At 40.2% G+C, this 13,411-nt stretch overlaps 1 protein-coding gene across 1 annotated transcript in view; it reads left to right on the plus strand.

The window, feature by feature from the left end:
- LOC125453120 (PC3-like endoprotease variant B) overlaps positions 1–13,411 on the plus strand; it is a 1,374,573-nt gene that overhangs the window by 1,341,209 nt on the left and 19,953 nt on the right. The window contains exon 17 of the mRNA XM_048532258.1: positions 4,393–4,522. Within this exon, the coding sequence (XP_048388215.1) occupies positions 4,393–4,522 (130 nt within the window). The remainder of the gene's footprint in view (positions 1–4,392; positions 4,523–13,411) is intronic.

Consider the following 13,411-nt stretch of genomic DNA (forward strand, 5'->3'; position numbering starts at 1 on the left):
CCACATTATACTCCATATGTCACTTCTTTGCCCACTCTCCTAACCTGCCCAGATCCTTTTGCAGCCTCCCTACTTCCTCAATCCTAACTGTTCCTCGACCTATCTTTGTAATGTCTGCAAACTTAGAATATTCTCGGTTCCTTCACCTAGATCATTAATGTATAAAGTGAAAAGTTGTGGTCCCAACACTGAGTCTTGTGTAACACCACTTGTCACCAGTCTTCAGAAAAGGGAGCATCTGGGAAGGAAATAGATATTAAAACTGTATTGATAGTAAAAAGAGAACACGGTTCCTCAGAATGTACTAAACAGGGAGAGATGGCTTAGGACAACCATGAAAATTAATCTTCAAATATTGACAACAAAAATCATAGAGGTTCTGAATAGATTACCTCAAAGCAGGAGTTATTTCTTTGAATCATGGAAATAATCCATTAAGGATTTGAAGAGACACTGGAGCAAGTCAGTCACTGGACTGATAATACTATTTGTCTTCCAGAGGGATTAATGAAGCATAAAACACTAATTGGAGGTATAGATGGAGATTACAAACCAATTGCATTTTACTGAGGAAGGAGTGACTTGGCAAATGCACAGGTCAGAGTGAGAGTAATGAGGCAAATTCAAATAGATTTATTTAAATTTTGGAAGTGGCCTGGCAGGTTTAGGAAGATTGGCTGCAGCAAGGGTGGTAGAACATCCACTGGAGTTAATAGAAGTTAAAATATTACCAGAAGTTTTCTGACCTTGTTATGACTGGATCTCCGGTCCACAGAATTAGACAGGAAGAAAAGCAATAAATGAAACAGAGATACTTTGGAAATTCAGTTAATTGGATTAAATTTTTAAAAATTAACTGAAAAGAATTGAAGATAAAGAAATGAGGCTGACTTGTTTAGCATATCTTCTTTAACAGAAATTCCACAAATGGATTTGATGAGAACTAGGCACTGGTGCAATAAGTGGTAGTTCCTTCTGAGTACCACAATAACATTTTATGAATCAAAGAATCCCTACAGTGTGGAAGCAGGCCCTTCAGCCCATCAAGTCCACGCCAACCCTCCAAAGAGCATCCTACCCACACATACCCCATAACCCTATGTTCCCCATGGTTAATCCACCTAGCCTGTGCATCTCTAGATGCTATGGGCAATTTAGCATGGCCAATCCACCTAACCTGTACATCGTTGGACTGTGGGAGGAAACCGGAGCACCCAGAGGAAACCCACACACAGGGGGTGAATGTGCCCTGTGAGGCAACAGTGCTAACCACTGTTCCACAGTGCCACCCCACTGAGTGACTTATAAAATTCCAATGGCAGTTCACTTAGGTACTAGGAAAATATTGAAAAGTTAAAATATTGAAATATTTTATCTTGGCTAGACACAAGGTGTTAGTGTTGTTACCTGTCTCATGGGATCATTAAACGCAATGTTCTGTGAATGTTAGTCAATCAAAAAGAAACTCAACGATGTAAATAATGTAGTGAGTGGACAGAGGAAAGAATCAGCTACTGTGGCATGTTAGAAACATTGGGTGTTATGACATGAATGATGGTTAGGGAAACTACTGTAAGAGTGAAAGAAGTAGACGGTGAAATGGAACTATCAGAGCAAGTAGATAATACAACAGAAATCAAAAAAAAATTTTACCTGCAACAATCAGATTGGCTAATATGAGCATGGTTAAAAGGTTACACAGCATGGCTACTGGCATGATGACCCTTATTTCAAAGGAGTTGAAGTATAAGAGTAGGGAAGTCTTAGTGCAACTGTACGAGGCACTGGTGAGATCAGATCTGGAACACCATGACCAGCTTTAGTCTCCCTATTTAAAGAAATACTTCACTTCATTGGAGGCTGTTCAAGAGAGCTTCATTAGAATGATATCTCGTATGGAGGAATTGTCTTACAGACAAAGGCTAAACAGGTTGGGACTCTACTCACTAGAGTGAGATGAATGAGAGATGATCTCATTGAGATGTATCAGATTCTTAAGGGGCCTGACAGGGTAATGCTGAGAGGATGTTTCCAACCGTGGGAGACTCTGGGACCAGAGGATACCAATTTAAGACTGAAATGAGGAGGCGTTTCTTCTCTCAGTGGATTGTGTCTTTGGAACTCCTTTCCACAAAAAGCTGCAGGGACAGAGTCATTGAGTGTATTTAAGCCTGAGATAAATATTTGATTAGTAGGTGAATCAAGGGTTATTGGGAAAAGGCAGCAAGTGGGTATGCGGAATGTCAGATCAGCCATGATCCTATGGAATGGTAGAACAGGCTCAAGGGATTGAACAGCCTAGACCTGTTCCTATTTTTCAAATTCATTGTGGGAAATGGACATTGCTGTCTGGCCAGCATTTATTGCCCATCCCTAGTTGTCCTTGAGAAGCTGTTTTCTTTAACCACTGCAGCCCACCTGCTGTGGGTTGGCCCACAGTGTCGTTAGAAAGGGAATTCCAGGATTTTGACCCAGCGACAGTGAAGGAACAGTGGTATATTTCCAAGTCAGGATTGGGAGTGGCTCGGAAGGGAACTTGCAGGTGTTCCCATAAATCTGCCACCCCTATCGTTCTGAATGGACCACTTCTTGAAGGCTGTCATCCCCAGCATCGTGTTTTATCTTCCAGAAGCCCCTCAAAGTGACTTATGAGGGCTATTACAGAATTATAAATCAATTGGGGGGAATGGCGAATTTGGCATTTTGTGGCATTAGTGTGGAAATACATTACCTATAAACCAACACCTCATTGACTCAATGCAAAGAGATTCTTTTAATTGAGTGAATAGACTGAGTTCAGGATAGATGATGATAATATAGAAGTGAGTTGAAATACCTGTAGTGATGGTGCCAAAACCAGATTGGTCACAGAATGAGTGATAATGGGAACTGCAGATGCTGGAGAATCCAAGATAATAAAATGTGAGGCTGGATGAAAACAGCAGGCCCAGCAGCATCTCAGGACCGCAAAAGCTGACGTTTCGGGCCTAGACCCTTCATCAGAGAGCTTCCTCTCTGATGAAGGGTCTAGGCCTGAAACGTCAGCTTTTGTGGTCCTGAGATGCTGCTGGGCCTGCTGTGTTCATCCAGCCTCACATTTTATTATCTTGGTCACAGAATTCTGTGTTGATTATTGAAAAATTGATGTGGTAACAAAAACAGACTCATACCCTATTCTGAAATTGGAGAATTACATTTGAATGGATTGGACACAGATGGTTTGCTTCCTTCTGCTCCTAATTCATAAGTTCACATCCTTATTATGGGGGAGCCTTGCATATGAGCTCAAAAGACAAGCTTCAGGAATTTGTAACCATCTTCAACCAGAAGTACCAAGAGTTAGGAGGATTGGCTAGCAAGCCACTTTACTGCTGTAGTCAACTTCTGTATCCAGGAAGATGCATGAAAATCCTGCTATTGACCTCCTTTGCCTGGTCAACAAATCCTGCTTGTTTTTGGAGACATGTTTCTTCTGCCCATCCACAGGGAACTGAATTTGGCTTTTGGTACTTACGGTTGATACTGTATGCCCAATGATGTATCAATGAAGCATAGTGCTGTCTAGTTACGTTATGCTTCCCTTTCCCTGATTTCTAGCTAAATCTGAAGATTTATCATGCCTAAATTCTGATCCTCATATGATTTCTTAAAACAATTGTGCTATCATAAATTGCTGCAGGTCATCATTTTGCTTGACTCTTGCAATTGGTCCGAAAGCCCAGAAGTTGGATCCAGTTGCAGCGGCTGAATGAAAAAGCCAGTGAGGTAGTGTTACTGAAGTATCAGGATTCCTAATAATCCGCCATATTCCCAAAATGTAAACTAACTTTTATTCTGCGAAGTTACCTCTTTAACCTTTAGGACACACACCACTAAATCCCAGTTATAGAGTAATTAGTCATTAATTTTTGATTTATTAAGCTTTTCCTAGTTTATCAATATTCATTCTGAAGTTTGCCTTCATTCTTAGTACAAATAATTTGTAAAAAGTATCAGATTGTGTGAAATCTTGTCTTCTGCAATGTGACCGGTGGAAATTGAATTCAGACTGATCGAACACTCTGAAATTGTATAACTAGAAGACAGAGAAGGCTTCACCTTGTCAGTCTGAGTTAGGTTTTAAGATAACACAGTGTAGAGCTGGATGAACACAGCAGCATCCAGACCTGTCTTCGGATTTACTGAAGAAGGGACTCGACCCGAAATGTCAGCTTTCCTGCTCCTCTGATGCTGCTTGTCCTGCTGTGTTCATCCAGCTCTACACCGTGTTAGCTCAGATTCTCCAGCATTGGCAGTTCCTTCTATCTCTGAGTTAGGTTTTAACCCAGTTTTCAAGTTAAAAGGGGCAAATGTCCAACTCACTGTGTTCATCTATTACCTTTTTTCTTTCAGATTACAGATGAAGCCAATTCTGTCGCAACTTGTGAGAGAAAAAAGGATGAAACAACATCAGGATACATCACTAAGTTTCAACTGACACTCTGGGGAACCTACAAGATTGAGCTCCCCAAAAGGGAAGAAAGTATGTGAATCTTACACAATATTAGAGAGATAACGAGGCAGCATTTTCATGCAAGATTTGAAAGCTAAAGAAAATGTCCTAGGGATTGAATCAGATTTGCACAGTAAATGTGTATATGTATATAGTGATGCCTAGTTCTAGAGTCTTACGTAAGAGGAGGCATCATCTCCATGTCTACCCTGGCATGAACCCCGCAGGATTTTATGTTTTAATCAAGTCATGTTTACCTTTCTAAATTCCAGCAGAACGAGCCTAAGCTGCCCAACTTTCCACATTGGACAACCCACCTCATTCGAGGTGTAAGACATGTAAACATGCTTTGAACTGCCCCAACATAGTTATGTCCTTCCTTAAAAAATGCAGTCTCACCAATGTCCTGGTGACTGAAGCGCCACCTCTCTACTTTTGCCTTCAATTTACCTTGTAATGACAGTATTTTGTTAGTTTTCCTAATTTCTTGCTGTATCTACATGTTTACTTTTATAAATTATTCACCAGGACGCCCAGGATCTTCTGCATCATGGAGCTCTGCGATATATCACCATTTCTAAATATGTTATTTTTAATTTTTCACACTAAAATAGACAGTTTCACATGATCCCACATTATAGTCCATTTACCATATCTTTGTCCACTCATTTTAGCTACATCATTACACCTTGTCAACCCATTTACAACTACTCTCTGCTTTCTGTTAGCTATCCAATCTATTGTACATGTCAACATGATAGTCCCTATACCATAAGCTTTCATTTTTTGTAATAACCTTTGATATGGAATCTTAACAAATTCCTTCTCGAAATCTGAAGTATAAAACATCCACTAGTTCTCCCTTATCCATAACACACGTTACCTCATCAAAGAACTTCAAGAGATTGGTCCGACTCAGTATCATAAAACCATGTTGACTCTGCTTGGTTGCCTGGAACTCATCCAAGTGACGTGTTATAATGTTTTTAATAATAGCTTCTAACATTAAGCTGACTGACCTGGAGTTTCCTGCTTTCTGTCTCCCTTTTTGAATAAATCAGATATTTTGTAATTTTCCAATCTAATGGAATTGCTCCCAAATCAAGATACTTTTGTAAAATTAAATCTAATGCATTATCTATCTCGCCCATTACTTCTTACAAGATCCTGGAAAGAATTGATCAGGACCTGGGAACCTATGTGGCTACAGTTCCAGTAATTTAGTCAGTTCTAATTTTCTGGTGATTTTAACTTTCTTGCATTTTACCCACTCTTCCTTTTCCTCATTTTCCATTATTAGTTCTCAAGTTTCACCTTTTATTGACCCAGTGCTCACTTTATTAACTCTTTTCTTCATTAAAAATTGATACAAATTCTCACTATCTATTTTTATGTGTTTAGTTAGCCTCCTCTCATAATCTAATGTTGCCCTCTTCATTCACTTTTTGGTCGTTCTTTATTTTTTAATATTCTGTCCAGTCTTTTGTCTTCTCCACTGAAGTTGGACAATTATATGTTTTTTCTTTCATTTTGATATTCTGTTTATTTTAGAATTATTTTATTTGTAGCTTAAAATCTCCCACGATTATTTCTGACAAGCTCTCGTTCATTCTGCTCTCCACCATGTAGCTTTTGCACTTAACCAAGCTTGTCCTTACCATTAACAACTTCTCCTTCGATTCCTCCCACTTACTACAGACTAAGGGGGTGGCCATGGGAACCTGCATGGGCCAAAGCTATACCTGCCTCTTCATAGGATACATGGAACAGTCCGTCTTCTGCAGCTACACAGGCACCCTTACCCATCTCTTCCTCCGCTACATTGATGACTGTATCGGCGCTGCCTCATGCTCCCACAAGGAGCTCGAACAGTTCATTAACTTTACCAATACCTTACACCCCAACCTCAAGTTCATCTGGGTCATCTCTGATACCTCCCTCTCTGTCCTGGACATCTTTGTCTCCATCTCTGGTGACCACTCGGAGCTGATATCTATTTCAAGTCCACCGACTCCCACAGCTACCTAGACTACACCTCCTTTCACCCACCTTCCTGTCAGAATGCGATCTCCTCTGCCCAATTCCTCTGCCTCCGTTGCATCTGCTTCCAAGATGGGGCATTCTACTCCCAAACATCCCAGATGTCCTCGTTTTTCAAGGACCTCAACTTTCCCTCTCCAGTCGTCAAAAATGCTCTCGACCACATCTCTTTCATTTCCTGCACCTCTGCACTCACACCCCCTCCCCACAACAAAAACAAAGGCAGAACTCCCCTTGTCCTCACGTATCACCCCACTAACGTACGGATTCAATGTATCATTCTCCGCTACTTCCACCACCTGCAGTCTGACTCCACAACCAAGGATATATTTCCCTCCCCACCGCTATCTGCCTTCCTTAGGACCACTCTCTCTGTGACTCTCTTGTCCGCTCCACACTCCCAACTAGCCCCTCCAGCCCCACCAGATCCGGCACCGTTCCCTGCAACAGCAGGAACTGCTACACCTGCCCCTACACCTCCCCCCTCACCTCCATCTGAGGACCCAAAACAAGCTTTCACATCAGACAGATATTCAACCGCACATTCACTAATGTGGTCTGCTGTATCCACTGCTCCCTTTGTGGCCTCCTTTACATTGGTGAGACCAAGCGGAGGCTCGGAGATTACTTTGTAGAGCACCTACCCTCTGTTTGCGACAAACAACACCACTACCCAGTCGTGAACCACTTCAACACCCCCTCCCACTCCCTGGACGACATGTTCCTACTGGGCCTCCTCCAGTCTCACAACGACACCGCCTGGAAACTGGAGGAGCAGCACCTCATATTCCACCTTGGCAGCCTACAACCCAATAATCTCAATGTGGACTTTACTAATTTCAAAATCTCCCCCATGTTCGGCCTCATCCCATGATCAATGCTCCCTCTCAACACCACCTCCTTGACATGTCTGTCTTCTCTCCAACCTATCTGCTCCTCCTACCTCACTGACCTATCCCCACGACTGCCTACCTGCACTCACCTATCACCATCCCACCTACCATCTCCAGCCCCACCCCTCCTCTCTCTCTTTATCGCTGAGCTCCCTTCCTGACCCCAACCCTCTGCCACTCAACCCCATTTCTGAAGAAGGGCCCCAATCCGAAATGTTAGCTTTCCTGCTCCTCTGATACTGCCTAGCTTATTATGTTCTTCAAACTCCATACTCTATTTATCTCTGACTCCAGCATCGGCAGTCTTTCCTGTCTCTTTCTAATACCTAATATATATATATAATATCTAACATTTAACTCCAATCCTCTTTAATACTAGCCCTCACTCTGACACAAAGACAGACAGATGAAAAGAAACAATGAAAGAATAAATTAAAAGGAAAAAATAAATGAGATGTAACTGGCCATGTCACCTAAGCAGTCTCTATGATCTGTAACATCACAAACATATGGAATTATTTCTGATGACATTGACACTACAGATAGCTTCAGTAGACTCCAAAGAATATTCATTTAATTTTATATTCTATTCTTTGAACTTGCAGTAAGTTGATACTTAGAGAACAACCAGAGAGTAATCAAACCCTGTCCTAGAGCTTTTACTTTTGCAGACATGATCCTTCTGACCTAAACACAGTTAACATAAAACAGTTTAATCTCTGGCCTCCCCTTGCCAGAGTGACCATCTTCCTCTAAGTTTCCAGTCAGCATTCAGCATCTGCTATTTTCTTGAGCATAAGGCTTCTCTGTAGTTAAAGCACATGTAGGATTTTTTTTACGAGAATTAAGCTGTAATTAACTTTCAGACCTAGCTTCATAAGTAAATTACCAGCTGCTGCTCAAAGTCCAAAGATCACCTTTAAGCTCTCAGCTAACAGTTCACAGCACCAAACCAAAGTTGTTAAGATGAATAAAACAAAGTAATGAAAAGTCAGTGAAGGTACTAACACAGTAATTATTGCTGTCTATTCTCGCACAGGGTTAGACACAGCAGGGTTACACTAGCATTCATTCTCTATTTGAGACAAGTTGCTAAGTGCAATTAAAAATGAATCCACAATAATGAATTATGACTGTCATTTTATGTCTCTTGTATTTTAAGTGTTAATGTATTTGTTCGGTTAAGTTAAAGAAATGCAAGCAGCTGAATTTTTCTGACAGCATCTGTCCAACTTCAAATGCTATTGGCATGTTAGTGCAATCAAAATGTGGTACAGCATCAATAAGATTGAGATAGAATCTATACGTGAAAAGACAAAGGGTTATAAAAGGCCAAACACATGAATCAAGATGGTCTACACATCACTAAATAAAGAGAGATGGTGGAATAAGTGTGCAAACAAATTCGCTAACTCAGTGGAAAGGCGCAGCATTTATGGGAAATTTCAGCAGTACTAAAATTAAATCGTCAGAAGAGGTATGAAAAAGGGATAAAAGAATTGAATTCCTACAAATAACCCACCATGTAGAAATCCAAGAGCGGGAAATGAATCAGAGAGGCAAAAGTAGAAAAACATCTATCAATAGGTAAGATTTTAAGATAATAATTGAATAGAACATAACCATTACAGAGGCTAGGGTAACGGATTAGAAGAAAATTGATTTCAAGGAGCACTTAAAAGAACTTGGGGAAACTAACAACTATATTAGAAAATCCAATTTAAAGAGGAATGGGAAACATTTGAAATGGTGTTCAACAGAATCAACAGAAACTATATTTGACCAAATGGAAAGAACAAGCTAAATACTAACGCAACATCATGAGTGGATAAGGATATTAGAGCAAAAGTAAGGATTAAGTACATGGACAGTAGTAACAAGGGGATTCTGAAGAAATGTCACTGAACCCTGAAATATTAACTCTGATTTCTGTCCACTGATTCTGCCAGACTTACTGAGCCTTTCCAGCAATTCTTTTGGTTTTTATTTAGTAATAAGGGGAAATATGCAAAGCTGAAGAAAGAAGTCAAAAGAAAGTTAGGAAACAGAAACATTTAAACTTTATTATCAAGAAACATCAAACTGAATAATAAAATATTCTAAATGGATGGAAATAAAGTAAAACACAATTAAGGATGAAAATTAGGCCACTAGGGGCTGGATAGGATAAAATCATAGGCAGTCGTAGCAAAGTGGCGAGATATTAGAATTTTATTTTGCTCCATTACTTACCAGGGAGACAGATGAGCCTGACATGAAATCAGAGTATGAGATTAGAAATGATTGAGCTACATTTAATGTTTAGGAAGAAGAAATATTAAATAAATTAATTAATTTAATTCTAAGAATTTAAAACCCTTGCTCAGAATGAATTGCATCCATGTATCTTTTAAAACAATCCTGAGGAAAAGGTAGAAGAATAACTATTACATATACTGAATTATTCATCAGAAAAAGGTATTTTGCTGAAGAACAGGCAGGGGGCTAACATTCCACTCATGTTTAAGAAGGAAGACAGAACAGTCACTTTATGTTAGGGAATATGTTAAAATAATGGAATTCCCCAAAAAAGAAAACAAAATCCATCTGGAAACCGAAGGGAGAACAATGACTATGCAATAATGAGTGACTTGATTTTGAAAGGGAATCACTTGTTTGACTAATCTCATTTAATTCTTTGAGAAAGCAACAGAGAATAAACAAGGCTGATGCAGTGGCTCAAAAGCAGTGCATTTTAGTTCGTGTTAAGATGGGTACTATTTAGATGGGCTGGGAGCAACATCAGCAAACTGTATAAGTAGGGCTATGGACAGAACTTTAAAGGAAAAGGTAAAGAAAAATTTAGTGGTAAGTTGAGGGAATTAGTGCAGCAACTTACTTAAAAACAGAATTGACACAGAGGGATAGAGAGTCTAATAAAGTGGATGCAAAGAATAGCAAGAAAATAAAAACATTTAAAAAATCAAGTCTTTTCATTGGAACATTAAATAAAAACGAAATAATGCTTTAAGAGTATTTAAAAATGTGTTAAGATGAGGCGAGTAGGTCCTTAGAGTCTCACTTGCCTGAGAAAATATCATAAGCAAAAAGGAAATGGTAGCGATGTTAAACAAGTATTCTTGGGCTGAACTGTTCTTGCCCCATGGTGACACGCTTGATAAACCAAGCCATATTGCATACAAGTTTCTGCTAATTTGCCTGTACTTCATTGAGCAACTGTTGTCCTTGTGAATTTGTCAATGTAGTGCTCCTGCCTAGTCATAGAATCTCTACAGTGCAGACATAGGCCATTCAGCCCATCGAGTCTGCACCAAACCTCTGAAGACCATCCCACCATATCCCTGCTACCCCACATTTATCATAGCTAACCCACCTAGCCTGCTCACTACAGGACAATTTGGTGCGGACAATCCACCTAAATTGCATGTTTTTGGACTGCAGGAGGAAGCCCACTCAGACACAGGGAGAATGTGCAAACTCCATACAGTAATTCAAGGCTGGAATCAAATCCTCGTCCCTGAGGCTGTGAGGCAGCAGTGCTAGACACTGAGCCACCAGGCCACCCTGCAGTGTTGTCCCAGTGGCTGGGCATGGCTGCTGAGAACTGTTGACAACCTTGATCAGATCTAAATGACTTTGCTTTGAAACGCTCCCTCACAACATGGGAGCAACAGCAAGTGTATTGGCTTACTTGTAGTGATGGAAGCAAGAGAGATACTTTCAAACAGCAAGCAGTAGATTTGTGCTGCACAGAAATTGTGCTGATCTCAAGGATGTTGCCTCAGCATGCCTAGTAATTGATTAGAGGTCATGTTTGTTTGACTGCTGTGACACCCTACAAACCCATGCTTTACACATGAGCCACTTGTGCTTAGTTTACTATTACGTGAAGGTTCCACCACATGTCAGTATCAGAACTGATCACTTTGAGAGTGAACTGCAGGCCATGTGCTCAGTTGTAATTCCAATGATGAAACACACTGTCTTCTCCATAAAGCCATGCTTCTTTGCCACAAGCCAATTCCTGCTGTCTCCTGTTTGAATTACCTTGTTATCCAAGAGTGAAGGAAGTATGCCAGTGAATGTAGTGTTTGCGGACTATGGCTGTGAGCTGTAGCTCTGAGATAAACAGTGAAAACTAAGACTGTGAGGAAAAGGTGAAGATTTGAATCTCAAGTTTGAGTTGCCACCTGGTGAGTAATGGGTCTGGTGCATTGAACAGTATCTGAAGCTTGTGGTACATTTAAAGCTGCACTCAGAATTTTGACCATTTGTGTGAGCAACTAAATTCACTAGATCTGAATAGAACTGGGTCTTGCTATACTATGGAGAAAGTAGCTAGCTGTTCACTGAGTCTCTTGTAAGCAGTTAAGGTTTTTTTCTATTCTTAGATTTTAAGATAATCTATAAGTTTGTAGAGAAATTAATAAAAACATGTAAACGACAATAACCACAAATGAATGTAGTAATAAAAAGATTATAACTCATTAAGGATGGCCGGTCAGGTGATCTGTCAAGGTTGGAGCATGTGGGGGCTCTTGGAAACTATTGTGATCTGGGGCAAACGCTTCTGAAGCAAATGCCTGAAGTTGAGAGCTCCAGCTCAACATTCATGAGCTAAAGGCCGAACTGCAGACACAACATATCAAAGCGGGTGAAAATTATCTCGATTAGTTTGTACTAGGGACCTGTCACATCACTTAGGACAGAGTCTTCTAATTTGGTCAGTGGTCAGGGATAGTCGGGTGTGATTGTGAGTGAGGCAGGTAAGGTAACCCAGAGAGCAGGAGTGCAGCACTTTCAGCCTCTGCACTTGTTCAATAGGTTTGAGGTTTGCTCAGCCTAGTTTGGATGAAATTGCTGGCTATATAGTGGATGAGCAAACTGATGATAGCATGGTGGTAGCCATTCAAGGAGGGACAACAGCAAGGAATATAGTAGCAGTGATGTATAGTAAGGGGGATTGACACCATTCTCTGCAACAAAGAGCGAGACTCCAGATGGCTGTGCTGCCTGCCAGATACCAAGGTTTATGATATTTGCTTAGGGCAGGAAAAGAGCTTGCAGAGGACAGGAATGTTCTAGTTGTCATGGTCCATATTGGTACAAATGACACAGATAGATTAAGGAATGAAGTTCAGCAGAGAAGAAATGAGCTAGTCTTAGATACCAAATTGAAAAGTTCAATTTCTGTTATGTTCTCTGGGTTATTACCTGAATGGCATGCAGATTAGTGTAATGTACATAAATTTAGTGAAATGAATACATGGCTGAAAGACTGTTATGGGAGACGTGGGTTCCAGTTCAGAGAGCACTAACACACTGGTGGGGAAGTAGGATTGTACTGTTGAAACAATCTGGACCTGAACTGTGTTGGGGCAAGTGTTCTGATGAATCATAAACTAGTGAAATACAAAGGATTTTAATTAAATAATGGATGCAAGTGATAAAATATGGTGAGATGCATTATATTAAAGAACAGAGATAAGATGAGAGGAAAATAGGGGACATGAGGGTCAGAGAATTGCAGGAAGGAAGAGGGGGGATAAAAGCCAAGAATGCAATAACAATCAAGATGAGATGTTATGAAGATAACAAAAAGATAAAATGAAAGGTTCTCAGTTTTGCATGCACCATTCAAAATAAACTAAACATTGATATTTGCATAAATTTGTGTAAATAATACAATAATTACTGAGATGTGTCTTGAGAATGACAAGGATTAAGCCTGAATATTGAGGGTATATGACATTCAAGAAAAATTGGAAGCTTTGTAAAAGTGGAGGGATAGCTATTCAAGGATGGCATTTGTGCAATTGTTATGATTACCTTGGTTCAGGATATGGTAACAGTTTGGGTTGAGATGAGGAATAACGGGAAAGAAGTCCTTCGTAGGAGTGGTCTATAAATCCCCTAACAGTAACCACAAAGTGTACAAGAAACATTGGGTGCTTGTGAGATTAATAATAATAATGGGCATTTTGAT

This window comes from Stegostoma tigrinum, chromosome 6 (assembly GCF_030684315.1).
Source record: "Stegostoma tigrinum isolate sSteTig4 chromosome 6, sSteTig4.hap1, whole genome shotgun sequence".
NCBI lineage: Eukaryota > Metazoa > Chordata > Chondrichthyes > Orectolobiformes > Stegostomatidae > Stegostoma > Stegostoma tigrinum.